Source organism: Engystomops pustulosus, chromosome 1 (assembly GCF_040894005.1).
Source record: "Engystomops pustulosus chromosome 1, aEngPut4.maternal, whole genome shotgun sequence".
Taxonomy (NCBI): Eukaryota; Metazoa; Chordata; class Amphibia; order Anura; family Leptodactylidae; genus Engystomops; species Engystomops pustulosus.
The window spans coordinates 142,292,740-142,306,543 of record NC_092411.1 but is presented as its reverse complement, the minus strand read 5'-3'; the positions used below and the strand labels follow the sequence as shown (position 1 = coordinate 142,306,543).

The 13,804-nt window shown below is 37.7% G+C and overlaps 1 protein-coding gene across 5 annotated transcripts in view; it reads right to left on the bottom strand.

Moving 5' to 3' along the window:
- The window catches only part of PAX5 (paired box 5), a 149,329-nt gene that overhangs the window by 62,877 nt on the left and 72,648 nt on the right, over positions 1-13,804 (bottom strand). For all 5 annotated transcript variants that reach the window (XM_072155075.1, XM_072155095.1, XM_072155099.1 and 2 more), the window contains exon 6: positions 9,356-9,528. In XM_072155075.1, the coding sequence (XP_072011176.1) occupies positions 9,356-9,528 (173 nt within the window). The remainder of the gene's footprint in view (positions 1-9,355; positions 9,529-13,804) is intronic.

Here is a 13,804-nt window from a genome sequence, read left to right as displayed (position 1 = left end):
ACACTGTACCACTATCACCTGCCACAAGCCAGCATCTTAATGTGGACGCATTCCTAAAAAAATCTGTGCTGTTTAACCCTTGTTGACCTATGAACTTGATGAAAGGTCATGTTGATGACACAATTTTCCCAGCTGTCTTTCTGTCTTTGTCTATCCAGCTCCAGACCTCAAGCCCTTTCTATCTTGTAGCGTATTGATCTGTTGGCAGCAAAGGGCTGGATAATTAGCCAGGAATTAGGGTTTCTATTACAGGCAGGAGCTGCCCCAGCTGATTTATCACCTGAATAATTTACTGTGATTGAAAGGAAATTAAAATGAACTCCATTTGACAACTGTGCGCCTTTATGGGCTTTAGTGAAGACTCAAAAGCCAAATTAATAGCCTGTGTTGCTTAATAGTCTACTGAGAGTAAATATGGAAGGATTCCTCGCTGCTAGCTCTGTCTCGCTCGCTCTCTCTCACTCTTGCCGGGAATAAAAGGATTTTCTGTAGAATTCCAACAAATTAGCAGCCAAACAAAACAGTTTATTTGTGTGGTCAGATACAGAAGCCACTCTAATTAATACAAACAGCCATTCTGCTCAGTAATGGCAATGCCCTGAGATGATGCCCAGTGGTATACTCAGGCTACCTTAGATGTAACATAGATTGCTAATAACACAACTGTAGGAAAAGTATAAAATGATATCATTAGCAAGTAATGATATATCAGCTATTCACTAAGTATATATAAAAGGATGAAAGGCTTGTAGATTGTACAGTGATCCAAACTATTCTATGAATATTACATAATGCCATCATTATAGGGTTGTACAGAACAATTTTCAACATAAAGAAGAGCTGACTTGAGGGCAGTCACTAAATACATATTAAAAAGTCACACACAAATTTTATTCATCAATAAAAACTCTGACTGGAGCTCTTTCTTATTCAGTTCTTACAGTTCATTATATACATATTCTTCTCTAACGCATGCCACCTACACTATATACCAGTGATGGCGAACCTTTTAGTGGCCGAATGCAACCCAAAACTCCCCTTATTTATTGCCAGGTCCCAACCAAAGGCAGTAACTAATTGTTACTTGTTCTTTAAAAACTTTCGATCATATTGGCCTCCACAGGACAAGATGGAAAATTTGCATCATTTTAGCTTCTTTCCAGTGTCCCTTTGTACACAGAGAATCGTGGGGCCAGCAGGAGGTCCTCCAAAGATATTTTGTCCCTTTCTACTCATTCTCCCTCTTCCTACAGTCCCAAGTAACATAGTAAGTATCACTTTTATATATGACTGAAAGCAGCATCTTTTAAGTTGCTTTGAACTGCAGGAAGATTCTTTGAGTCCTGCCTGATGTGCTAGGGCGATGGCCCGGGTGTCAATAGAAAGGGCTCTGAGTGCCGCCTCTGGCACCCGTGCCATAGGTTCGCCACCACTGCTATATACAATCTGATCATCTCGTTCTGCTATTTAACATGCTGCCTGAAGGTCAGTCTCTATGTGCAATCTGCTCAACTCCTTCTACTATATAACATGCTGCTTGCAGGTCTGTCACTATGTACGACCTGATCAGCTCATTCTGCTATATAGTGTGCTGCCTGCAGGTCTGTCATAATGTACAATCTTATCACCTCCTTTTGCTATATAATGTGCTGCCTGCAGGTTGGTCCCTACATACAATCTGATCAGTTCCTTCTGCTATATAGCATGCTGCCTGCATAATAGGGCACTTCAAAGAATATGCTCAGTTCCTCCTGCTCTAATGAGCTACATGTAGACAGGACACTATGCACAGACACTGGACTCCATTTTCATGGTACCATATTACATTTCTACACATATCATCTAACACTTCAAAGAATTTCACATATGACTATATACTCACCATGGCTTTTAATATGTCTCTAGACTATACAAAGACAATTAATTTTTCTATGTATAAATATTCAAAGAGGAGAGGGGTAACATGAGTGACATCACTGCCTCTTACCATCTGACCCACATCATTTGCATAATAAAGAAATGATGATTTTGCAATGATTAATGTATGAAATAACTAGATAAAGGCTGTGATGGGATCCTTGTGAGCTGCTCCAAAAGGTAGTGGTGACAGGACAAGTGACACAGACCTGATGACAGGTGTCCTTTAAAATACAATTTTGAGCACAACAGTTCTGAATGCACCTTCCTCATACTTAAGGAGGATTGGTGAATGGAAATGGGGTGATGTGGTGTAATCATTTACCAGACACAGCTATATACATTTGGCACTGGATTTGTTGGGTATTAATATATCACTATTAGTACTATACACATGAATGGAACTGGGAAAAATTCAGGGCAAATGGAAAATCTACAAAAAAAAGTAGGAAATGACACTATAGTGCCTTGCTTTGCCACCCTGTTCTATGGCTGACATGAAATAGAGATTTGCTTAGTGAGTGCCGCTTTTCTGGTCTTTTTTACTATTTTTGGATGTTCTTTTCTTCTGAAGCTGAGCACCACATAAAGTCTTCTATATACCCAGTGATTTCAAGTGCCCTTGCCATTGAACATTGTTCACACATCTAGTAGTGCCGACTTACCACTGAAAATGGTAGATCTACCAGCTTTGAAAACTGACTGTTCTGGTTTCACACTATTCCATTAGTTATGTTGTTGTTTATTAGTTATTCCATAAAAATGTAAGTAGATGATTATTCATAGAGAACAAAATAAGATGTAGTTGGAACCATGCTTTCTCACCATAGAATAATTACATTTTATCCAGAGTCTATTAAAGTTGCTGGATAACATTTGCACTATATCTCACACATAAAAATCAATAAAAAGAAATCTTACACGTGTGTTGAAGGATGTGTAATCTTTAAACTGTCATCTAAAATTGCTTGGTTTAAAGTAAGCCACAGGATAAGTTCTTGAGTCTCTATTAGGCCAAGTTGGATTAAGGGACGAGACTTCAAGGTTTTAGGTTTAAGCCATTTGTAGTTTATATCAATATACTCAAAATACATTTGCTATTGTGCAGCAGATATGTATCAGCAAAAACCAATCTTCTATGAGGTGGGCTTAATGTATTTTGTAAATGTTTACTGCAGATTGATAAATATTAAATGTATATCTAAATATATACTATATATAAATTTATTGTACATAGATTAACAATTAAAGTCCTCAAAATTCTTATTGTAGTATAGTTAACCGAATCAAACTATGTGTCATAATGATTTCAATTTGTCAACATCATAAACTTGTCTTATCAGACTATAAATTTGCATTCTTTTCACAATACCTTTGAGCAAAACTAAAAATTCCATCTTAATACTGCAACAAGGTATGGCTACTCACATTGAACATAGTAACTGGAGTTTCAGTATTTATGCATGGTTTATTGTAATATTGGCATATCTGGAATCATGAAGGGATTTTGTCCCTAAAATGAGAAAATTGCCTTATGCCTTAGTGAGAGAGGGTAATGACTATTGAACATTGCAAGAAGACAGGCCAAATACACTGAATGATGCCTTTTTTTGTATCTTTATAAACTGTGGTAATACACAAATGTCATGGGCCTTCCTGATCTTTATCTATAAATCTAGCAATAAAAAAAACTATCCTGTTCCAACCCAAACAATGATTAAGAAGTGTGCTGTTACTGCAAGCATACTAAACCTCGGATATTAATCAGTTATATTGTTTAAGGGTATTTTTACACAGTTATTGTCAGCTGTTTAATCATATTAAAGGGGTTTTCCGGAAATTAAAAAATACATTTTATATATGGTTGGTAGGACTGTAAAATTTAAAGTGGTTGTGCACCCGCACAACTGCTACAGCAGGAGTTTCAGGCAGTAGCAGGTTCACTGCTGTGGTCATGATGTCACCACCTCTGTATACAAACAGGTGGTACTAGGGATGAATAGGAGTGCAGAGAGAGGTGAGCAGAAGTGGTTTATTATCTTCACAACCCCATGGTGGCCCCTAGTTACCACCTACAGTATTCACTTATGTTAATTTGTGTCTTTTCTATGTTATCCTTTTCCTTTGTTATTCCTTCTAGTAATTTATGAGAAGGTAGCCAAACGGGTGTCGACAGTGCAAACACTGTAAGACAAATGGTGGGAATTAAACAATGGGGGTCATTTACTAAGGGCCCGATCCGCGTTTTCCCGACGTGTTACCCGAATATTTCCGATTTGCACCGATTATACCTGAATTGCCCTGGGATTTTGGCGCATGCGATCGGATTGTGGCGCATCGGCGCCGGCATGCACGCGACGGGAATCGGGGGCGTGGCCGAACGAAAACCCGACGGATTTGGAAAAACCGACGCATTTTTTTAAAAAAAGTGTAGCGAAAATTGCACTTACCTTCACTCAGCCCGGCTCGGTGTATTCCAGTACGTTCCGATGCTCTTCAGCGCAGCAGCGCCACCTGGTGGACGTCGGAGGAACTACCTTAATAAATCCCAGCAGGACCCGAATCCACCACAGAGAACGCGCCGCTGGATCGCGAATGGGCCGGGTAAGTAAATCTGCCCCATTGTGTGATGATAAATTCTGGTGCGGTATAAAACTGTGGGCTCCTTCTTTAGACCTAGTTTAATTTGGTCTAAACTGTGCAACAGAATTTTTGTTGCAATTTCCAATGGCCAAGCCACTTTTCAGCAAGGACACCCCCATTTTCTGAAGGTCACACCCCCTTAGTCGGACAAGTAAGAAAAGTTTTAAAAAATGTGACGCATGGTATTTTAGATGGATATTTTGTGCAAATTCAACAAAATTCTGCGACAAGTGTGTTATTATGTTACCCCCAATGAATTGCTAAACACTCATCATCATAAATTACTAAATGGGATAAACAACACAGCATATAGTTTTATAGTGTTATGTAATATAAAGTTATATGAAAAGATGATCCCGAATTCTTATTCCTTGGAAAATACAAAAACAAAAAACAGACTTGTCAGGTGAGGTGACAGGTGACATATATAGGTACTGGTGAGGCCTTTAGAATTCTTTCCTATGGTGAGCCCAAAAACCCCAGTCTAAGATTTTCTCAATCACCTCAGATTATTGCATAAAGTGCTTGCATATCTCTTATTCCTGCAAACTGTTTTATACCTTTCTTCAACAGAATTGCTACTTCATTAACAAGACATATGGTTACAGACTAGAAAAAACTGACTAGTGAATGTTACAGTAGTAGTGACAAGATCAGTTGAAAATTTGACCCGCTTCCTACTCCCATCTCAAGAAAACACAGATTCAGACAGAGGCGAGCGAGGGCAGGTTCATGCAGTTTGATAGCAGCAGAAAGCAGCAACCTGTCAGCAGCTTGATTCTGCCAGAAAGTGGAAGAAAATTTACATTTCTACAAATTCTTAACCTACAGCTAAAAGAATATTGGATGATTAATATGCTTTCTTCATGTACCCCGAACACAGCATTTTATAGCTGATACATTTTATTAAGAATGCCATTATAGCTTTTCTTCCAGATGACTATGTTAGCAGAAATAATTTGTCTACATATAAAGATGTATTATAACAAATAGCTTTCCAAGTCTTTTCAGTCATCAGTATCAAAGCCTTGAGCAGCTACACAAAAGATGGAGATTCCGGAAATCAAACGGATAATCAATAGATATTGATTCTGTAGGGGATCGCTTTGCAGCAAGACATATAGGTATCCAAGAAAACACATCTATAGAAAACACCATTATTTCCTCCATTACTGTCATTAAATGATGTCACTGCTTACTCGATAACTCTTCTATAGACCTCAGAAAGTCAGTTTAAGTGCATAGTAGTCAAGGAGCAGCAGTAGAGCATATTACTAAATGCTGTTACTAGAGCTCAGGCAAAATGGCAGCCCCTATAATTTATTACATGTACCTCCAAAGCAAAATAGCCAAATTTGCGAGGATTTACCCTGTTTTCAATTTATTTTTGAATTTTGGGATGTAAAGAATCTTTTCCCCAAAAAATTCCACATTTTCATTTTCAGTATTTTCCCCCTGTAACACTACTTCAACAAAAATAACATAAGATAATTTTCAAGTGGGTTTTAAATGCAAGCCCGCTTGTAAATTTATCAATTTAATCCATGTCGGTGATCTCTCCTAGGAACAAATCAAGTTGTTAATCTCATAGTTCCGCTTAACAAGATATATTGATGTCGCAATAAATAGGAAACATTTAACCATTAATTTTTCATTTTGCTTAAACAGACTACTACAAAGCAATGGACCTCCGAAAGAGTTAAATTGAAGAACTGAGAAGATTATTCAAATGTATGCGATTATTTTGAGAGAAATAATAAAAATAAAATTGTGGACTCACTTCTTAGGTGAGTATTGGGCAAAAATGTATACCCCTGATACCCCTGCCAGTGTTACTGGAATAATATGTTGGGCGCTAAGAGTCCTAGCCTAATCTCTATAGGTAGTCAGTGCAGTCAAGTAGCAGTAGCTTGCAGTCAGGGTATAATATATGTTATAGATCCAGGGTACAGTGAGGATTAAACCAGTTCCCCTATATTTCTAACTAAAGCTGAAACTATATATAATTTATTTGGACAAGAATAAAATTTTATAATCAAGAATCTCTTGGAGCTAAGTACAGGCAGTCCTGAGTGTACTACAGGGATGTTCGATTTGTAATACAGGGACAATCCCTTTAGTCTAACATTAATACATTAAACACTGAGACCCCCTATTTTACTAGGCATCTGTCCTGTAATTAGTAATAAGCACATCCGAACTTAAAGTCCGGAGTTCAGGTGCGTTAATATATCTGGGTGACACGGGATGCAAGCCCACCCTGGTCCCAAACTTAAGTTCGAGTCCATGGTTTGGTTTGGCACCCAAGCCTGTAATTTTATACACATTTTTGTACAATGCTAAAAAACAAAGTTTATTTTAGCTATTGAATAATAATAAAGGTCAAGTTTTATAGCACCAGATATGTGCATTGTCCTTAACTTTCAATAATTGTATTTGAATTTGTTCTGTGCTGTAACATCTTAGGCAGCCTGTGCACCGCAGTGCCATCTACAATTCTGGAATGTGCGTGCATTTTCACTGTCCTACAGCTAATAAAACACACAAAATGCTTTGATTACACAGCTCTCCAGCGACAAATCCTAAAACTGTCTACAGGGAGCATTGTAGTGTGAGGAAACATCCCTCAGTATGGAGCTGGGGAATAGTGTCAGGGATGTAACATGGAAATTTTCCCTCACTAAAGGGTCAGAATGATTTTACAACCTCTGCTGCCACAACAAAACTAACCCTTACAGCAGCCCTGAATCTTTTCAAAGTGTCTCCTTATTTTATATGCTATGGTTACAGCTATGTTGACATTGCACACAAGATAAGCAGGAACCGATGGAACTGATAGCATGAGGTTGCTAGTGAATGTCATCAGAAAAGGGGAGGGTACTTGTGGGTCCTTTTCAACACCCATAGCATTGTAGGATATGTGGCTTTAGCATGTACTGTCATCTAGCAGCCAACCCTAGACATTTGGTATTTTCTCACAGGTCAAAAATAATGTAGGCCAGATTTGTCATATCTGCCCAGTGGCGGATCTTCATAGAGGGGGTATAGGCAGGCGCCCAGGGCCTTTGGCTTGCGAGGAGCCCATACCCGGGTCCTATATGAAGATCTGATATGAGTATTTTTTTTTTTTTTAAATCTATACCTACCTCCGGCTTCTTCTTCTCACCCCTGTGGCTCAGTCTTCTCCTTCTGGCCTGGGCAGAAAAACTATGTCGGGGCTGTGTCACGGCCGTGTGACGTCATTGTGTGCACGCGCTCCACACAGGCAAGAAGAGGGGAAGACAGAACCATGGGGCTGGGAGGAAGAAGCCAAAGGTGAGTATAGAGGTTTCTTTTTCAAGAGGGCCTTTCTGTGGACATTTCATTAGTGTGGGGCATCTACTGTGGATATTTCATTAAAGGGGAGATCTGCTGTAGACATTTTTTAAAATCAGCATCTGCTGTAGACATTTCATTAACAAGGGGCATCTGCTGTGGACATTTCTGTAAAAGGGGCATCTGTTGTGGACATTTCATTAACAGGGGCATCTGCTGTGGACATTTATTTAATGGGGGAATCTGATGTGAACATTTCTTTTAAAGGGACTCTGCTGACGACATTTCATTAAAGGTGTCTCTACTGTGGACATTTCATTAAAGGGGACTCTGCTGTGGACATTTCTGTAAAGGGGAGCTTTGCTCTGGACATTTTATTAAAGGGGCGCTCTGCTGTTGACATTTCATTAAAGCGGGCATCTGCTGTGGACATTTAAATAATAAGGTGCGAACATTTTACTAAAATAGCGGATGCATTTCCTACCCTAGGTCTTATACTCAAGTTAATAACTTTTCCCAGTTTTTTTGTGGTACAGCTAGGAGCTTATACGTGAGAATTTACAGTATGAGGAAGAGTTCAGCTGCATAGAGCACAGAGGCTGGACCAGCCAGGGGCAGCAGTCCACATCTCCTACACTATCTGGGAGATCTGGTCTGGACGGTAGTCCGGGTGGATGGTTTCATGCAGTTAGGGAACATGTTTGGCTTTCCTAGATATATGGATTATAAGAGCATGTTTGAATCATTAAATTACTTTTATGAACAGTATAAGATAAAGAATATAGAGGATATAGAGTATATAGGGGAATAGAATAGTACTTAAGTCCTAACATCTGGACACATGTGGGTTTAGTTGCTGGCCCTAGTCGTGTGTGCAGCGCAGGGCCCATGGGACACTTTAAAAATAAAATATTTTTCAGTTATGTTTTTTATTAAAAACAAATGTCATCTTTTTCTGTTAAAACATGCATCTTATAACAGTAAATAAATACGTAGATATCTAAATAAATTGCTTTAAGATACTTACTATTAAGTCATAATGAAAAAAAGATGAAAAAGCAAAGGTTCATGTAAAAGCCTAATGATATATAAATCTTATATTTTAAAATTAAAATCCAGTAGACAACACCCAAAAAATCAGCCATATAGAAAAATAATTAAATGGCACATAAAAGCAAGATATATTTTCAACTAACAAGTATATATTGGGAAGGTACATTGTAAATTGGCATTTTACAGGACTTAAACCATGGTGATATGTTTTACAACATGGTTACTTTTTTGACTCTACTGTTTTTGTGCTTAACAGTCTCTGTTGTTCATATTTCCATCTTTCTGTGTAATTTAATGAATTTAATGTTTTAAATGTATTGCTAGAAATTGATTGTAGATTTATTTATTTTCATGGTTCATCAGGGAGTCACACCCCCGGAAAAAGATGGAGAGAATATAGAAATTGTTATTAAAATAGATATAATACCTGTTCTGGTTTGATGGGTTCACTAGTAAAGATATCCGTGTAATGTTGCCTTTCAAATACCCGATCCAACACTTCTAATTGTTGTTGAGTAAACAGGTCTCCTCGCATTTGTTTTCGGAGAAAGTCTCTTCCTGGGAGAGAATGGCCATTTGGTACTGGAGATTCCTGAATGCCTAAAAAAAAATAAATATTATTTTGATATTATTGGACCAAAAACATACCATCACCATTTCCACATGGGGTTATTTTTGAATTTTGAATTATTCAGGAAATTCATTGAATCAATCATTTTGTACTGATTGTACTGAGGTGCAGAATAATATAGACATAATCAGATTGGGTCTAGGGCGTGCAATGTGATTTACTCACACCCAACTCATGTGCTAAGCATTCTGCCGGAGTGCTTAGAAACTGGAACTGAACTGATATGCTGAGGCCAGACATTCAGACAAGCTTACGATGTGAGTTTGATGCAAGTAAATCACATCCCACTCAATTGTGGGAAAGGCCTAAGACAAGCATAAGCTAAATGAAACCATGATGTACTATTGTACAATTCATTTAGACAAGTATCATTTAATTGTCTTAGCTAAATTGTTGTCTTAATATGCACAATTTAAACAAACAAATTGGAAGTGGAAATAGGTGGAGAATTCATTATTGTAATATATAATAGACATTTTATTATTGGAATGAATTGTTTGTATTACCAGGAAGTCTCTGTCTTTATGTACATTTAGATTTTTTGTATAAAATAAAGCTCTGCAGATTTTTTGTATAGTATTGATAATGTGCCATACACCTTAAATTGCTGTCAGAAAATGCTCATTCAGCAACCGCTATTACTAACTAATTCCCAATTTACATGTACACTCAACCTCACCAGCAATGCAGGTGCCATAATTTGGAAGAAGGAAGTAACCCAAAAACCAGACCCCACTGGGGTCGGGACTTGCTCGGTTTTTCTTCTCTGACCTTAAGAAAGTTCCAAATATAGTTGGAAAATGGGTTTTGTGCTGGCCAGTCCATCAAATAATACATGCACCACATAACAATCCCCATAAAAAATCATCAACAAGAGGCACAAAAACTAACTGGTCCACCCCACTGTGCGTTTGTTGAAAAGTGCAGGCCTCCCAGCTTAAATTTGAAAATCGTTCCCCAAACTTTTTCTGCCTTAGTCTATGTGGACTCTGCACATTGCTGTGTGTGGGATGGCCAGAAGATCTGCAGTTTCTCACAAAGCACTCACTACTAAATTAACAATGCAGTGAGATGGACAGCATTCTGGTAAGTACAGGAAGTGGACAGGAAGAGGGCTTCCTGTCTACTTAGGGTGAGATATGAAGATACACGGAGCTGTCAATAAAAAGGAGTTGTAGTTCACTAGCCTGGAGAAACATTACTCTTATCATATCAGAAAAACGTCTGTAATTAAGATACAGTGCCAGACAATTTTAGGTGATATGTGGAGGACTTTACCAGCAGGTATTGCTGGTATGAGGGGTACATTTCTGATGACAAGTCTTCTTTAAAGTTAATAGCCTTCATGCTACATCTAATAGATTTTTATATGAATGCTTTACATTACTGTGGGGAATGACCTGCTCTTTAGTAACATCCTAGTTGCTGATCTGTGTAAAGTGTCACAGATAATGTGTAATTAGTGGAATTACCTGAGTAATTAGCACCTTCCTCTGTGTATTGTGCTCCGTGATTACATGTGCTTAGTGCTATCGATACTGAAAGAGATACAACTGTAACAACAAAGCATCTGTTTCGACTGTCTGACTATGAATATACAGAAAAAGAAAAAATTATCTGTATAACTGCAAAAAAATTGCTAAATGTTCTTGTGGAAATCCTTGTGGAAAGCTCATGTTCTAGTCATGGTAAAACTGCAGTGATCATGTGAATTTAAATGTAGTTAATTCTGTTTTTTAAATACTGGCAGTCCCTGGGTTACGTACAAGTTTGTTCTTAAGTTGAATTTGTATGTAAGTCGGAACTGTATATTTTAGAATTGTAACCCCAGACAAAATGTTTTGGTCTCTGTAACAATTGGATTTTAAAAATGTTGGATTGTCATAAGAACCAGGATTAACAATAAAGCTCCATTGCAGACACCTTTAATAACTCTTATAGGTGTTTGTTGCAGCCCAAGGCTAAAGTACAGTAAATTGGCAACATCCAGAGGTCCATTTGTAAGGGGTCATCTGTAAGTCGGGTGTTCTTAAGGACCACCTGTACTTCATTTGAATGTAAAATTATGATCTTAAATAGTTAAAGTGATGCCTGCTTTTGCATTTAAGTCTTTTGGAGTATCTGAGGTTTTTTAGATTTTCTTTGAAAACCTTCACTGATTTATGGTCATGACTGCCACAAGGCTGTTGCAGCCAATTAGTTCAAATTTGATTATTTTTCCAACAAATTTCAAGGATGCCATACATTATTGTTGGAATTTCTTTACAAAGTTACACACTGCCTCAAACCAAACTTACAAGCAAAAGTGATTTTTTTGTAACAATTTAAGGGGTTATATGAGTTTTAAAAAATGGTCTAAGGGTAGAAATAGAATAAAATACCCTTAAGTTACCTATTAAATGCCCCTCAGTTCCAGAGTTCACCACTAGTCCTGCAGTCATGATGTCAAATATATAATTCCTGTAACTGGAGCAGGCAATCACTGGCTTCAGTGGTCACCACTACAATGTCTTCTATATAACAACTTTGCTTCTGAACCAATGGCGACCACCAGACGGGCATTTGGTGGACAAGTACCAGCTATTGTAAAATTTACTGGTCATAGCCTATTTTTCAAAATACATTGCAACCCTTTAAAATTTCAAATATTGAAATAGTAGATCTCAGTTTTTTTCCTGTATATTTGGTGGCTATTCCAAGAAACCACTTTCTGTAGTATTAGGTTTAAATCAGTGTTTAACACACTATTAACTCAGTACAACACACATATGAACATTAAATCATCCTAAGGACACATCACATGTTGAAAGACTCTAATACCAATAGTCTCCAACTATATTACTTTGAGCCTCAGATAATTGCTTTACTTCACCGGAATGTGCCGACTAATTAAGATGGATGCTACCTATGCCGTTTAGAACCTTAAAAAAAGAAATGAATTATTGCAAAGAGCAAAAAGGGTATTTTGGAATGAGGTCCAATTTAATAGGAGTAATTTGCTTTAACTGTGCCTTGAGATGTTGTAAGATCATGTTCCATCACAGTAATAATTACATTGTGCTATATGTGTATATTTCACGATTTCTTCCAAACAAAGAGACATTCGGCTCAAAGTAAGAAATTCCATCTTTAGAAATGTAAACTAAACACAGAAAAATAGGAATTATTCCTGTATATGGAAAGTGGGTGAAATTGTGTTTCTAATAAAAAAAAATCTATTTAGGAAAAATTGCCTACAGTTACAGTGGTGTTTCAGTACACTAACAATGAATGTGGCACCATAATATGAGATAAACATAACAGATACATTTATAAGATGAGGTTGTCCAACAGTGGTTACCAGGGGACCTGTAGGTGTCTTGATTGGTAAGTTAAAAGGAACCTGTCAGGCACATCTAGCCCTCCAAACCAAATGTTCTACCTTATTTACTGTAGTAAGTTGCTCTGCATGATGATATTAAAATGAGATAGCGGCTCATGTGATTTATAAAATAAACCCCCTCCCATACCCCTCTGCATTGTAATCCTGTGATTTGAGTCGGTCAGGTGTTCCTGAGCTGTCCTTAGTCGGGCTGCAACACCCCCTTCTTCCTCTGTCATACCCCTTTCTGTGCAGGAGGGGTGCAGGAGGCATATTTACAAGAGGACAGAGGAGGACTCAATTCACAAGATTACAATTTAGAGTGTGGAGGGGGGGGGGCATTTTATAATTCACAGGAAACAATGACTCATTTCAATATCATCATGCAGAGCAACTCACTATAAAAAATTAAGTTTGCAGGGATAGATGTGTCTGACAGGTTCCCTTAAAGATTTATTATTTACTCAATCAAGTTAGACATCAACATTATGATACCGATTCCTGTGTGCTGTCTTTTGATTACAGGTGGTAAATGTTTGGAGTCCTCAGCACAACCTAGCCTCTATCTTCTACCATTAAAATCACATATTTCTGAATCAGTGGTCTGTAGTGAATTGAGGCAGCAGCACTACACAGACATTTCTGATCCTGGCAACCCAGCAAGTCAGTCCTGCCCTCATAGGGGATTGTCTCCCCCTGTAACAGGCTGTTATAGAGGTTCCAGCTACACTTGGAAATTGTTTATGTCTTCCAGTTTAGTATATTAGGAAATACATATGTAATTATAAAATATGAAATCATAAACAATGTTAAAAAATGAATCCAAATGTAAAAAATGAATACCCACAATAAAGCAAAACATCAGCATAGCTTCCCCAAACTAT